Source organism: Atta colombica, unplaced genomic scaffold (assembly GCF_001594045.1).
Source record: "Atta colombica isolate Treedump-2 unplaced genomic scaffold, Acol1.0 scaffold10, whole genome shotgun sequence".
Classification (NCBI taxonomy): domain Eukaryota; kingdom Metazoa; phylum Arthropoda; class Insecta; order Hymenoptera; family Formicidae; genus Atta; species Atta colombica.
This window is the reverse complement of record NW_017259184.1, coordinates 352,810-368,060: the sequence shown is the minus strand read 5'-3', so window position 1 is coordinate 368,060 and position 15,251 is coordinate 352,810. Positions and strand designations below refer to the sequence as shown.

At 30.9% G+C, this 15,251-nt stretch overlaps 2 protein-coding genes across 2 annotated transcripts; one reads left to right on the top strand and one right to left on the bottom strand.

The window, feature by feature from the left end:
• Positions 1 to 1,771: 1,771 nt before the first annotated feature.
• On the top strand, positions 1,772 to 5,385 carry LOC108684317 (metallophosphoesterase 1). Its single transcript, XM_018188582.1, has 9 exons — positions 1,772 to 1,937; positions 2,036 to 2,178; positions 2,402 to 2,472; positions 2,920 to 3,060; positions 3,202 to 3,369; positions 3,782 to 3,867; positions 4,009 to 4,131; positions 4,204 to 4,344; positions 4,733 to 5,385. Exons 1-9 carry the CDS (start codon positions 1,842 to 1,844, stop codon positions 4,898 to 4,900), a joined length of 1,137 nt encoding a protein of 378 aa, XP_018044071.1. The 5' UTR covers positions 1,772 to 1,841; the 3' UTR covers positions 4,901 to 5,385.
• A 493-nt stretch (positions 5,386 to 5,878) lies between these two features.
• Positions 5,879 to 13,265, bottom strand: LOC108684306 (transmembrane 9 superfamily member 4). The gene is made up of 10 exons (XM_018188572.1): positions 13,097 to 13,265; positions 12,210 to 12,460; positions 9,908 to 10,054; positions 9,311 to 9,466; positions 8,951 to 9,225; positions 7,983 to 8,201; positions 7,744 to 7,901; positions 7,233 to 7,492; positions 6,750 to 6,933; positions 5,879 to 6,518 (listed from the first exon to the last, which is right to left on the bottom strand). The coding sequence occupies exons 1-10, from the start codon at positions 13,097 to 13,099 to the stop codon at positions 6,279 to 6,281; spliced, it is 1,893 nt and encodes a 630-aa protein (XP_018044061.1). The 5' UTR covers positions 13,100 to 13,265; the 3' UTR covers positions 5,879 to 6,278.
• Between the last annotated feature and the right edge of the window lie 1,986 nt (positions 13,266 to 15,251).

Below are 15,251 nucleotides of genomic sequence, written 5' to 3'. Positions count from 1 at the left end.
ACATTGCTTTTCTTTCCATTTTTCGAGACATTTTATAAGTATCTACAAAAGTAATAAATCTAATAAGTATTCTCTAATATTTACGTCTATCTTTAAAATGCATTATATTTGTGAATATGTTGTTTAAGTCCCAAAATCTATTTATATTCTTTTAATGTATCATCTGGGACGAAATCTTTCTGTATAGCAAGTCACATTTATTCCTCTTGGGAACCATACAAATGTGCCTTGTCTCAAACTGAACCATGATTTTATTGTAGAGCACCAGTCTTCACAAAATATAATCCTATACATCTGAAACTGTTGCAAAAATGGAAATTGTATTGTATAAGATCACAAATTTATACCAAAAATGTTAAAAATGTATCAAATTCTCATTGCACTTTCTACATACGTAATTTTTTATCACTCGAAAATGTTAAAATTTCGATGCAGATTTTTCAATAACTTTCCTTTGGTAACGACGTCGAAATGATGTCTTTTCAAGGAATTATTTCTTTCGAGGAAGTTACACAGCGTTCGAAACTAAAAAGTTCCTAAGCTCCCGTCCCGTTGTGATTAATGATCATTGATTTTAAAAAAGTAACGAAAAAGTAATGAAAAGGTACTTTCTCAAATAATAATAACTGTAACTGTACCCTACAAGCGCAAAATATTCCTTTTATATTGTTATTAAAAAATTAAAATAAGTTATTATAATATTTCGAAGATATCATATAATATTTTTTAATATTATGAGAGTATTCTATAGAGTATTATACTATCCATTATATATAATATTCTAAGTGTTATATTTTAATATCCCTGAAATATTAAAATATTTATAAGTATTAATTATTCTTAATTTAGTGCAATTTGAATTTTACAATCTAGTAACGAAAAGTTTTTATGAGTTTATGCTGCATCTTGTGCTTAAAAAACAATTTTGCATGATTTTAAGTGCATATCCAGTTCTACAATTGCGCATCAAAATTATTTATACAGTCAATATTATTTCAGTCTTTAAACGTATACTTATACTAAAGTTGTAACAATTTTACAAATTAAAGTAAATTTTGTTATAATATATATACTTTTATATACTTTTTAATGTTTATACAATATTACAGATACAATATTACAGATATAGATTATTAAATAATGTTACTTTTAATAATCATGCAATATTATCAGAAGTGAGTTTAATCTTCCATTAATATTTCGAAAATATTATTTAATATTATATAATTTTAGTACAATATTCTTAAAAATGTTACATTTAATATTTTAAGAATATGTCTAAAATATTACTTAATATCAAATAATATTATGCGCTTACAAAATAATAATTACATAACAATAATTGCAGTAATAACTATAACGAGTTACTTTTAAAAAGTAACTTTCCATTGTACATATGCATATACAGGGTATCTCAAAATAATCACCAAATATTTCATGGAGAGATAGAGTGGACTAAACTGAGTCGAAAAGTTCTCTACCATTTTGTGATTTTCGCGAGTTAACAAGATATTAATTACAAAAATTGCCGAAAATTGGTATAATTTTTATAGTTTTATATATAAAACTATAAGATAAATATTATACGCATGTGCTGAAAGTGAGAGAAAGTGAGATGTTGATGTATCTGCACTTGTCTACACCTGCAGTGTCTCCATTGTACTTTGATGTTTCGGCAGCTTTTCAGCAATGATCAGCAATACAATTATCATTTTATGTCAATTATATACATGGTTTACACAGTGCACAGGCAGCCAAAAAATAACGTTACCGGAACTATAAATATAATATAAAGATTCGTACTTAAAAAAATTTTGCACGAATTTTGAAGAGTTTTAAGAATGTTGCATCTCAGGGCCCTTCTCAATGTGGGTTTAGCTTTAGTGTTTGTATTATTTTTCTGCGAATATCTCATATATTACGTGGTGCTTATACAAGTGAGTTTTTATGATACTTCTGTGTCATGCAAAAATATCTTTAGGAACATAGAATCTCTATCCTTAATGAAAACTCTGAAAATTGCTTTGATTTTTAGTGCGAATGGCCCACTCTGGACCCTCGAAAGGAAGACTTCACTTTACATAGAGATGCAGCAGACAAACCTGTCAAAGCTATGTTTATAGCGGATACCCATTTATTAGGTTCCAAACAAGGCCACTGGTTTGATAAACTTCGAAGGTTTGTGCTTTCAAATCAACTAGGTCTATTCTTTTTAGCTGAATTTCTTGCATGATTCATCTTTCTTCCTTTTTTCTCAACATTGGAAAAAAAGAGAAAAGAGATAAGTTGTGTAAAAAGTTCAACTAAAGAGAATAGGCCTTACGTATTGAATATTAAAGATTTTTTTATATAATGCATTTGAATGTCTATTGAAAAAAAAACTGATATACTGTTGCTCCAGAGAATGGCAGATGTACAGAGTATTCCAAACAATGATGACATTACACCGAATGGACGTAGTTTTTGTATTAGGTGAATAATATTTTAATATATTATTGATTGTGATTAATAGAAAAAGTAGTTTTATATCTGTTGTAAAAATTCTTTAATATGATTAATTTATATATTTAGATCCATTGAGGAACTAAGGATAGACCAATCATGTTAAAGAATTGTATAATAATTTAAATTTACAATTGAATTTTATAACAATTTTGCTGAAAGTAACTATTGTTCATGACCTGTCACCTTTTCTGTGTCTTCACAGTTTTCTAAAACTCGTATCAAACTAGAGATTGAAATTGGATTGGAATTTGACTAATTATTAAAGCAAAGTTCATTAAACTAGATGACTAAACTTGATTTTTCTTTCTTCTTGATTGATTAAATTTAAACTTGATTGATGAATCTAATCTGATGAATCTCGATATCTAATCTGATACAACTTAAAGACTTGCTGTTTCAATATCTAATATTCAGGAGATGTTTTCGACGAGGGCAAATGGTGCGGCTCTGCAGAGTTCGAGTACTATATAAAGAGATTCCATTCCCTATTCTATGTGCCTAAAGACACACGTATCTATGTCGTCGCTGGAAACCATGATATGGGATTTCATTATGGTACGGCAAAGAATATATCTTCAAAGGAACAATCTCGGACAACAACAAATCCAGTATAATTTCTCCTTCGTATTTAAATCAAATGTAAACATATATTTCGATAACATATTTCTGGCTGAACTTCTGGAATTTCGCTTTCAGCAATTACGCCGTATCGCAATCAGCGTTTCATAAATGGCATGAAAAGCCCGAACGTGCGACGACTGAGTCTAAGAGATAATCACTTCGTGCTGATCAATAGCATGGCATTAGAAGGGGATGGCTGTTTTTTGTGTCGACCAACCGAGATCGCAGTGAATAAAATAGCTAGTGAGCTGTCACCTGTTCGTTTTTATACTGCACTCGGAGAAAAGCATAATGGTAGTAATAACAAAGGTGATAATAATACAAGTTTTTTTTTTATAGAATTAATATCATGTTTTGTATGTAGAATTAATATGATATTTTATATATAGTTGCAATAATGATAAAATAGCTTCACTATGCATAAATGAAAACTTGTAAGTTATTACTACTATGATTCATATTCATACCTCACTTTTTTAACGATAAATTGAGCACATAATCTACATTATATATATTATAGAATCTCAGAAATAAACACGCAAGTTTATCGATAAAAGTGACATCTGAATTAATATGGACTAATGTCTTTCTCTGAGTGTAGCATGTCATTTCATAATTGATTAATTATCAAATTTACATGTGGATTATCTTGCAGAGGATCTGAAATGTGCGAGAAGAATCGGCAACGATTGTTACAATGCCAGCGCGATTTCCAGATACAGCAGGCCCATATTACTGCAAGTTAGTCTTCCTAATTCGTAAATAAAATATTTTCACAAATAGCATAGGAACTAGAAATTTTGAAGAATCGCAAGACTAACTTTTAAAATTATCGAAGAAAAAATTGCGTTTGAAAGATTAACAGAAGTATCTCTTTTCCAGCATTATCCGATGTATCGAGAATCAGATGAGATCTGCAACGAATTGGATCAGGCTCCCGACGAGTTGAAGGGCATCAAATTCCGGGAACGTTGGGAATGCTTGTCGAAAGAAGCGTCGGAGCAGGTACATTTGATAACTTCATTGAATGGCACAGCCACATGTTCAAGCCACATTAAGATGAAACTCGATTTTTAGCTTTTAGATATATTGAATCCACGACTGATCGTCGCCGGTCACACACATCACGGCTGCAGGAGGATACATCGGAATGACATTCTGGAATTCACGATCTCGTCTTTCAGCTGGCGCAATAAAGTCAATCCATCTCTCCTGATGGTAAATCTTAATTTTTAGATTTTCATGTTAACTCATTCAATCAATTCTTCACTTTTGAGAACATTATAAGTTTAGCTATAAAACAAAGAAATAAAAATGATGTGATACAAAAATATCACTAATTTAAGGAGTATTATTTATTATTTGCCAAAAATATTGGTGATAAATGATATTCCTCAAACTTTTTATTATCTGACTTCCGGGTATGAAATTCTTTTAATAACTATTTAATGATTCCGGTATTAGACTGGGATCTTCAGTAGATAAGGGCATAATATGCTTAATTGGAATTTTTTACATTATCATTAGCTTTCTCTCAAGTTAATTATCTCAAATTAATCATCTCTGTGTTGGGATATAATATATCTATGAATCATTTCTGTTTCAGGGTACTTTCACTCCCAGCAATTATTCCTTCTCCAAGTGCTACATGCCCGTGGAATCTACTGTGATCGTTATTTATACATGTAGTCTCCTATGCATACTGATATATTTGATTATAAAACTCAGGCCGAGGCGACATGCATACTCGCGCTTGAGAAGATGCCTTGACTAACTCTATTACAACACGTTCGTACGTGAACGAACGTATAATAATTCTATATACAATGCAGATCCATGGAGGGTAATTTAGGACATATCTGTATACATCTTTCGTACACGCTAGTCATTACGTATTATTTACAACAGTAATAGTATAAAACACTTTGTGATATATTGTAAATTGTAACGATGTCAATATCTCGATGTACATAGAATTCTATTACGGAAAACTCGAGACACATTTACTAAAGGACTTTATATATAAATATCAACGTGTGTTATAAAAGAAATGACAAGTCGAGTCTCAGCGGAACTGGGCGCGGAAGTTTGTGATAACGACATCCAAAAGTTCAAGAATGAAAATTGTACTTGTACTGAATGTAAATATTACAAACTATATTATTCATTTACTGCGCTTGTTATTATAATAATGATCGATTGAGGCAGTTGTGATACTGCATGTTGTGTTCTTACATTAAAGAAAACGATAACACTTTAGACTGGCTCATTTTATCGGCTATATAATACTTTCGCACATTGACTGTTACTAATATCACATTACTTGAATATTTTTACAGTTCCTTGTCCTTCAACAAGGATCATTATTGATATAGCCAACATTCGTGGAACAGATCAATTATTTTCTCGCGCGCGCGCGCGCGCGCGCGCGTGTGTGTGTGTGTGTGTGTGTGTGTGCGCGCGCGCGCGCGCGCGTGTCAAATTATAAGTACTTAGGAAGAAATCTAAAAATCATATAAATAAAATAGATTTATTATACACCGGTACTCCATATTCGTGCCTTTCTCATGCGCGTATTTTGTATACATTTACGAGTACAAAAAGTTTATTTCTTCCATTAAAAAGCTTATTTCTTCCATTAAAAAAAAATAGCAAAAATAATACGTTTTCTCCTAAAATAAAAATGTTTAGTCTTCTTTTTGCTGCAATATTTAAAGGAAAATGAATGAAAATAAATAAGAGGAAAACAAAATATGATGTCTTGAAAATGTGTTTTCAATATTCATTTTTTGTTCCTGTTATTTTTGATATTCGCGATGATTTTTCAAATCTTGGGCGACGAACATGGAGCTTACACTTATTATAATGAATGCAAAAGAATAGACAAATAGAAATCTTAATGTCAATACATTAAATATTCGTACATGTTAATCACAAAATTCTGTGCAACGTTCGCAGTTTCGAAATTTCATGGAAGATGAAATGCATCCATTGAGATGTTCATTTCACTTATCGTTTCTACACAATACGAAATATCAGCTCTCTCTCACTCTTTCTCTCGCTCGTCCCCTCTCTCTTCCCCTCTTTTTCGCTTGATTAAATTAAAAGTCTAAATTTATTCGCTCGCATTACTCTACTAATGATAATTTTGACTAGTCTATCTTGACGGCCGCGTATATTTTCCTGATGAAGGCATACGCGGCAAAAAAACCGATCGTGCCGGTCAGTAGCCAGAATGTGAGGACCATTAATGCGGTGTAGCCAAAATACATGAGGGTCGGCACCAACTCAGTGATTTTCAGTTTGGTAACGAAGTAAAAAACGGAATACGCCAGCACGTAGACTGCGGATCCACCACTTACGATAAAGCTGCGCCACCACCACCTGTAATCCTGGAATTAAAAAAGCATCAAAGCATGAAAAATAAAAAAATATATATATCGTATAAAGGAACAGAAATTTTGTGAATCAAGAAAACGAGAAAGATATATTTAAGTCTAAACTGTAGAGGATAGAACATAGAAAAACTAAGTTCAAAGTTTAAATAATTCTTAAGAAAAAAGATCAAATATCGCAATGAATCAATTAGATTTTTTTGTAATTAATTTTTTCGTTATACTTACTTCGCCACATAATTGGAAGTAAACCATGACTATTGATATCTGCGAGCATGAAATTACAAGGATACAGAAAACGAGGAATAAAAATCCGAAAAGATAATAAAACTGATTTTCCCAGAGCGCAGTTAGGATGAAGAAGAGTTCTATGAATACTGCGCCGAATGGTAAGATTCCAGCCATTAGAGTGCTACAAGCAATATTTTCTTTATTAATATTTAATAATATAAAATTATTCTACTAATTATATATTATATTAATTTTTAAAAATGCTAATATATAAATGTATATCTAGATGGTAAGAGAGCGACCAGAATTTTCGTGATTAAAGAATGAACTTACAAACTACGTTAAAGTCAATGCACTTCACAAACAGTGAAGTGCATAAATATAAAAATACCCCATAAATATAAAAATAGTGACTATTTCTATATTAATAATAAAATAGAAGAAATAGAAAAATCGATTAAATTATCTTTCCAAACTTACCACAATATTGGATTCATATACCATAGTTGGTCAGGAACTTGTCTGGGAATTTGATTCGTTCTAACTGGATGCGTAAAGGGCTGCTTGCGATAACCAAAGAAGTAACCAAGATAGACGAGAGGCAGCGAAATGCCGAACCAGAGGCATAGCAAGGCTACCATCGTGGTGAAGGGAACCGCACCGGAGCTATGCTTCCCCCATATGAAGAAATTTAGGAAGAAACACGTTGTGAAGACTATACCTGGATAGAACGTCGCTGTCTGTGATCAATATTTGTATGTTAAAAACTAGGATATACTTTCGTTAATAAGTTTCGTTTAATAAATTGGAAAAAAAACATAAAATTACGCAGAAAAATACATTCGTGTTATATGACTAATTTTCGTTTGTACCAATGTTAAAATTTAATTTTAATCTCTAGAACTAAAGAGAAATTAGAATTAATCTACATTGATAGAAATGGGCATGATAAGTCATGTTTTATTAGATAGATACAGTCTATGTTTTTTACCAGCAAAGCGGCTTTTCTCCACTCTCGACCCCGCATAGTTTTGTACAATCGGGCCGAAAAGTAGCCGGCGATTAAACCGGAGAACACGTACAAAAATATCGCGCAAGTGCCCAAGGCTCCTCGACTCGCCGGCGACAACATTCCCAGCATCGCAAAGACTGCAGAAATACAGACGGGTGTAAACAAACATACACTCGCTATACTCTACGTTGCATTGATAGGATTCAATGTATTCCTACATATCGTAATCAGAGCCATGAAAAATATCTGGATGCCACTGCCGATTACGGCGGCGAATAAGCGCGAGTTGCTTGGTGGTCGAAATACATCTCCGTGGACTAGTTTCCAGCCTGTCTCCTCGATGGTTTCGTCTAAACCTGCCAGACTGTCACTCTCGCCTGCATTGTAACGGGCTATATCTCTTCTAAGCGTCCTTACCATGATCATCGTAAGAATTCCTGCAATGAATACATATCCAGAAATTAACATCTTAAATTCTGTAAAGTACAGCAAAATTATTGATTTTTTTTAAATTATTATATACTTATTATTATATACTTATATATTTATACACTATATTTTTTAATAATTATATTTTAATTATTTTTTAATAGTTATACAGAATGTCCCAAAATAATCGCCAAATATTTCATGAGCAGGTAGAGCGGACTATTGAATAGCGGAAACTGAATCGAAAAATTCTCTATCATTTTGAAATTTTCACAATAATTAACAAAATATTAATTACTAAAAATTGTATGAATTTTTTCAGAATTTTTTATCAATTTTTTAGTGCATTTCCTTATTTTTACCAACATGAGAAAATACGTATTAAAAATTTTTTAAAAAATTCTTAGAGTTTTATGAGAAAAAATAAACAATTTTTGTCTCTTGCAGTTTTTCTGTAAAGTTGATAGTTGATAGTATTTGAGTAAAAAAATTGAAGATTAATTTTCGGTAATTTTTAATAATTAATATCTTGTTAACTATTGCGAAATGATAGAGGATTTTTCGACTTAGTTTAGTCCGCTCTACCTGTCCATGAAATATTTGGCGATTATTTTGAGATCCTGTATATTTTATTTTTTATATTGACGACCTGTCTGACGAATAATAATGCATTTTTATATAGATCAAGTAACATCCCAAGAAATTTTTATTTTGTCTTTTTTTCAAAAGCTTACAATCATAATTATTGCATTCTCACCAGATAAGAAGAAGACGACAATAAGAGAATTGATAATCGAGAACCAATGGATTTCTACGTCGCTCATGCCAAGATACACATCCCATCTACTCGCCCAGCTGACGTCTGACTGTTTCCACTCCACCGAATACAGGAAGAGGAGACTTGTGCCCTTCAGATTAACAAACTGCGGACTCGCCTCGCTCGGTAAAATACAAGTATTCCCATCGAATGTCAATTGAGATGTGTCGATAGATCGAGCTTCCACCTCGAATCCGACTACTCTAAATTCGTTTCTAAACAAAATGATCATTTCATCATTTCTGTGGGATTTCCTCAGTTCTGTGAACTCTTTTGCAAATGTATAGAATAGATACTAACTCGCCGTGTTTGTGATAGCTTAATTTTAGCTTAAGATAGTTGTTGATGTACACTTGATCATTCATAATTCCGCCTAGGCGATACCCTTGATAAACGACCACGTTATTCGTTTCTTTGTGCTTCTTTCTAGTAGCCGCTGGTAAATTATCTATCAATCTGAAAAAATCCACAATATAGATGACGCAAACGCATTTTCTTTTTAATCTGGGATCACATCGATACTCGATTTCTTGAATGATTAGCAAGCTGCTCTGATGTATGCTGGAATATGTATGAATTAAACATGATATGCTAGTACATATGATTTGTTCATTATTATATTATTTATGTTAATGTTATTTATATTATTTATGTTTATTTCTATGTTTATTATTCTAGGTTTATTCGGAGAGACATTATTAGCACTTTTGTCATCTTGTCTTTATCGTTAATACGGTAAAACGGACGTAAAATAGCGTCTCCTTAAACGCACTCAAAGTATATAGTAAGTATATAGCTATAGCAGCATGTGTGCATGTTTAGCAAGTTTCAAGAAATCAAGCATTGTGTGACCCTAGCTTTATGTATAATAAGCTTTATGTATAATAAGATTCTAACAAATGTACGAAATATTCATGCTGAACCATCTGGATAACATGTTGGGAATTGGCTTCATCCCAAGTCATCAATTTAGATGGGTCGTGACACAGTAGTCTGCAAGTGATATCTTCTGCCATTATAACTTCATATGGAGTATTCACTATCCTGGAAAACAAAGATAATCGTAATAATCAGAAATTGGGAAATGAAAATAGAATTTCGGAAAACAAGAGCTCCTATTGTTAAAAAATATTGCACGAAAATACGAAAGAAAATCTATAATGAATATTATTGTCGTACATTTTATGCGATATTTTCAAAAATATAACATATCAAATTACGATGCAATCATCTGTTATAATTAAACATCCCGTAAAATTTTTATGAATTTCATTGAACAATAATAATTTTGGATAGAAAAGTTTATATCAACAAATATTTCAGAGATATATCAGAAATGTTACAATACATATATATTAAATAAACACATGGACTTAATTTATATAATGATATGGAGCTTTTCGATTCAGTTTATTACATATTTAATAAATTTTGATTACATTCTCTACATAATATTGTTACAAGTGATATAACAAGCCTTCGAATGAACGGAAAGTGGGAATAAATGGGAATCTTCTTTTCAGCATGAAAACTGTCTGTATATTTTTTTATTTTCAATAGGCTCATCTAAGATCCAATTCAATAATGTAAATTTTCTGAATAATTTTTTTATATATATTTCTATATATTTTTTTATATTGTTTTTCATTTTTTATCATTATCACATAAATCGGTGTTCACAGTCGATTTTTATATTTAAAACTGTTTTAAGTACAATCTTGAGATGTTATGAGTCTCAATCATTACAGAGACTTAAGGTAGTTTTAAATAATAAAAACCGACTATGAATACTGGCTGTAGATTCAGTTTTATTTTTTTAGTTTAATTTATACAAAGTTACATATTAGTTTTTCTATCTTTAATTGTATTTTTCTTCCACGAATTATAACTATCAAACATTTTACTTAATTTTTTCATTTCATTTTCATTTTTTTAACAATATTGATTTTATATATGAAAAATTTATAAATCCTTATTTAGTGATTGCCTTAGTTTCTTATATTCGTACAATAAATATACTGAAAAGAATCCAGATTAAAATATCTGACACAATTATTTATTGTATATTAATTATTGTAAATACATTCAAGAATTAATAAATGAGGAGATAGATGGAATAAAGGCCTAATTACAAAATCTTGATACAAATAAAAATAATTTACTCCTTTTTTATATACACAAATAGTTACAATATCAAATGAATTTATGTAATGTCTTTAAAAAGTTACATATTACAATACTTCTCTATTATAATCAATATTACATAAAAAAAGCTAATTGCCGGAAAAAGGGCCTAAGTAAAATTGTGTCTTTATTCCACCCATCCCCTCAAATGTATCGGCTCTCCTGGATTTTCTAATCTTTTTAATCCAAAGCCTTTAATTTTTCAATCAGAAAATGTTTCTTTACAAGTATATTTAACTCTTCGTGGACTGGGTGTGAATCACCCATAAAATTGTTTTAACTCTTTGAAACTCAATTTTCTTTTATTCTGTAGAACAAAAATACAATGTTTATAAAAAAAAATCTGTTTTTTCAATTTCTAAAATAGCCTATATTCAATATATAAAATAAATACTAAGTAACATCCTTTATCCAAAATTAACTTACAAACTAATTTTTTTTTTCAAAATATCATATCTGAACAATTCTGTAAATTTTTAACTTTTAATATTGAATTTTTCAAAAGTTACAATGTTTCAAAGATTTTACTCGTTTTTTCTTTATTCATTGAAAGAATTTTTTTCATCAAAACTGTAATGAAATTTCAATCAAAATCTATTTGAATGTATTCTAGAGACTTTGGAATTGACTCATAATCTTTTTCATATTGATTGGATTTTAAAATAAAAATTAAATATTGCTCTGGGTGTGAGCCATCCAGTGTGTCAAAAAAGCGATCGAAAAAAGAGGTGCATCAACGAAGGGTTAAGATCAGAGTAGTAATCATCAATTTTTTCCTAAATGTATGATATATTGGGTTGCCTTGAAAGTTCGTGCCGATATTGAAGGAAAATTGAAACGCAGAAAATTTAAATTTTAGTATACATTTATGAAATTATATAGGTTAGTCGGCACAATCTTTCCAGATAACCCAATATTATATATATTATACATATTTATATTATATAATATAAAATTATGACAACATTAATACTTTTTTCCCAAAATTAAATGTGTTTCTTTTGGAATGTCTTACCTGTCACCACGTAACACCTCTCCCAAATTCTCAGATTTATAAATGAAAGTTCCATTCTTGGGTAAGCAAAACGGAAGGGAGTAATATTCGTATGGTAATTGCGTATGAGTGCTGGTCATCTTGACTGCTTTAACATCTATCTTTTGACCCTTCTTGAACTCTACTGGAGCAACTCCAGGCACGTAAAAGCCATTTGTCTCTATCAGGAGGCATATTATCACCAGCACAGCACCATTCCTCTGTAATCTTCCCTGTATTGAAAGATGTTATCAATTAACACAAACAGGCAATAACATTGCAACATATTAAATCCGACTGAATCAGGGATTTGTGGAAAATAGAAAAATTATTCTTGAGAAAAATTGTCTTGTCAATATAACAATAGTAAAAAAAAATATTAAATAAACGCTCATGCAATCAATGTGTGATAATAAAGATCTGATCTTTTTAGTTAAATTTTTTGCAGGTTCACCTTTTCTCTTGTTTTCTTCAATGTGAAGAGAAAAGGCAGAAAAATGAATCGCAAGAAATTCAGTTAAAAAGAATACGCCTATTAAAGTTCTTCGCAAGTGGATATAAATAATGACGTAAAAGTCATCATTTTTATGGTCAGGTTTACAACGAATCCATAAAGATCCTACGACGTCGCTACTGTAAACATCTATAATGGGATGAATCAGATTTATATGTGCGCGTAAAAATTGCGGGAAAGGAATGCATGAAGAGCATCGATTGCAGCAGATAGTTGACGTTGCGAGCTGTCAATCTCTTTCGTTTGCGAGTAAACGCGCAGAAAAGACAAAAGCCTCGGCGAGGCCGTGTCATGTCATGCCCAGCCACGTAGATTCCTCGAGATATGGACTGCGAGCAAATTAGGTCGCACCTACCATTCTACGCGATTATTATGACTTTTCTGGCAAGGATGCGTGCCACGGTGTTCCTTGTAGTGTCTCGCCCTCGATTTTAGCCGCCACCACCAACGACATCAACTCCACTGTCAGCAGTGTCAGCCCCACACCCCCACATCGGCGATTTATCCACAGTGAAGTTGCTGCCGCGTGCGCGCCCGCGCGCTGAAGTCAGCTGCGGCACGGATGCGCTGAAGCTGCCAACGTTTATTTAAAAAAGTCTCTAGACGCAATGCAGTTTGATCAAAGAAATTAGAAATCTGTTCGCGTCCTTGACGAAAATTTTTCTCATAATTTTCATACGAATTGGAACATTTTTCAGAAATACTCAGAAATATTCAGTAAGTTTACAGCTTTCAGAATTTTTCATACAAGTGAATTCTGAAATATTCTGAAATTTCTCATCCCATAATTTTTAAAAAATATTTTAAAATTTTTTTAGATTTTATAACATTTCATCAGAAATTATACTTATAAAAGTAAGTCTTAGAAATCTTACGATATTTTATAATTAACATATATGAAAAATTTCTAGAAAAGATTTTCTGAGAAATGTTCCAATAAAAAATGTAAGAAAGTTAAATTAAAATTATATAGAAATTCTGAAATATTATATAAAAAATTTCGAGAAAAATTTTCATCAGAAGTTACTTGCACTCAACACCTTCACTTTCTTTCTTTTTAATTTTTGAGTATATATATATATATACAGTGAATGCAAAAAATATTATTGTAAAGAGAAAATATTTCTTAAAAATCTTTATTTTTAAAAAGTAAATAAATTTTATCCAACGAGAAATGAGCCATTGAATTAATAACAAATCGATATTGATACAATGATTTCGATATCAATTTGATGTCGATTCGACATTTAATTGATGATCATTGGCCGCGTTTAGCGGATTCAACAGTTGAATGCTCGCTACTCTATTCGCTACTGGAGAGCCTCACAGGGGCTGTGGTCAAAGTCTTACTATAAATGCTTTGAAATATTTGATGGACCAATTAGAAGAAAGAATTTTACAAACTGACCAGTTAAAAAACGCTTCAAAGCATTTGCAGCATCGCGTTGACCCAGGGAAAGAGTAGCAAATTGCATCACGTGACCATTTCCTCTGATTGGACATGAGCATCAAAACTCCATAGGCATGAAAGAGATTAAAGAAAATTAGTGACCCCCGTTCTGATTGGACATGGGCATTCACGTGATGTAATTTACCATCTCTTCTTGTGAGGCTCTTTACTCGCTACTATTGATATTGTATTCTTCCAAATCTAAAATGCTGATTGAATGATCTAAAAAAATACACCAATAACAACGAGCACTTACTTAACTGAATTGAATCCGCTGAATGTAGTCGCAGTCATTTCTTATCTCAGTTGAATAATTAACAATTTATTCATAAAGAATAAAATAGACTGTATGTTTCTTAAAATTACATATACCAAAAAGATGTATATTAATTATAGAAAATATATTATCTGAAAAATAAGCGAAAATTAAAAATTGTTTGGATGTTCAAACAGTGTTTGTACAGTCACCGATACTGTTAAAAATCGTTAACCTTGGGAAAATTTTCAACGATAAAAAGGGCCCCTTGGAGATAATTGAAGAACACTGATATTATCGACAATTGATATAAATTTGCTATTGTTAATATAAACATTTGGCTCATACATTATTAAATTTATAATTTTATTACATAAACGTTTCATAAATAAATGTTCATACTTATAAAGCTATGTAATAGTCTATATATTGCAAAAAAACAATTTTTTTCTCTGTAGTTATCATCTTTGTTGATAATCGAACTTTACGATAACACTGAAATCACAATTTTAAAGAAAAATCGAGTATTATTGAGTTCTAAATGCATAAATACGTCTAGTAATAAACTAATAAACTAATAAATCATAAAATTAATACAATATTATTAGTTTTTAATTCTTAATCACTTTAATATTTACAAGAAGACGAACTCCCGTAAGAATGTCGATTTTTAATAATGTATCATCGGTGATATAGTCGAGAAATTTGACTTCTAAAATCAGAAATATATGTAAAGCTTGCGTTTATGTTAGAACAGAATGTATTCATTGTATAAAATTGCTATTTAATGCTTTTCTACAAATA

Bases quoted from the DNA above. Each gene is read 5' to 3' on its own strand.
- LOC108684317 (XM_018188582.1), top strand. From the start codon at position 1,842: ATGTTGCATCTCAGGGCCCTTCTCAATGTGGGTTTAGCTTTAGTGTTT. The intron at 3,868-4,008 runs GTTAGTCTTCCT...TCTCTTTTCCAG, and splicing joins GCAGGCCCATATTACTGCAA to CATTATCCGATGTATCGAGA. The intron at 4,132-4,203 runs GTACATTTGATA...CTCGATTTTTAG, and splicing joins CGAAAGAAGCGTCGGAGCAG to CTTTTAGATATATTGAATCC.
- LOC108684306 (XM_018188572.1), bottom strand. The intron at 7,902-7,982 runs GTAGGAATACAT...GTATTTCTGCAG, and splicing joins CATGGCTCTGATTACGATAT to TCTTTGCGATGCTGGGAATG. The intron at 6,519-6,749 runs GTAAGTATAACG...TTTTAATTCCAG, and splicing joins ACTTCCAATTATGTGGCGAA to GATTACAGGTGGTGGTGGCG.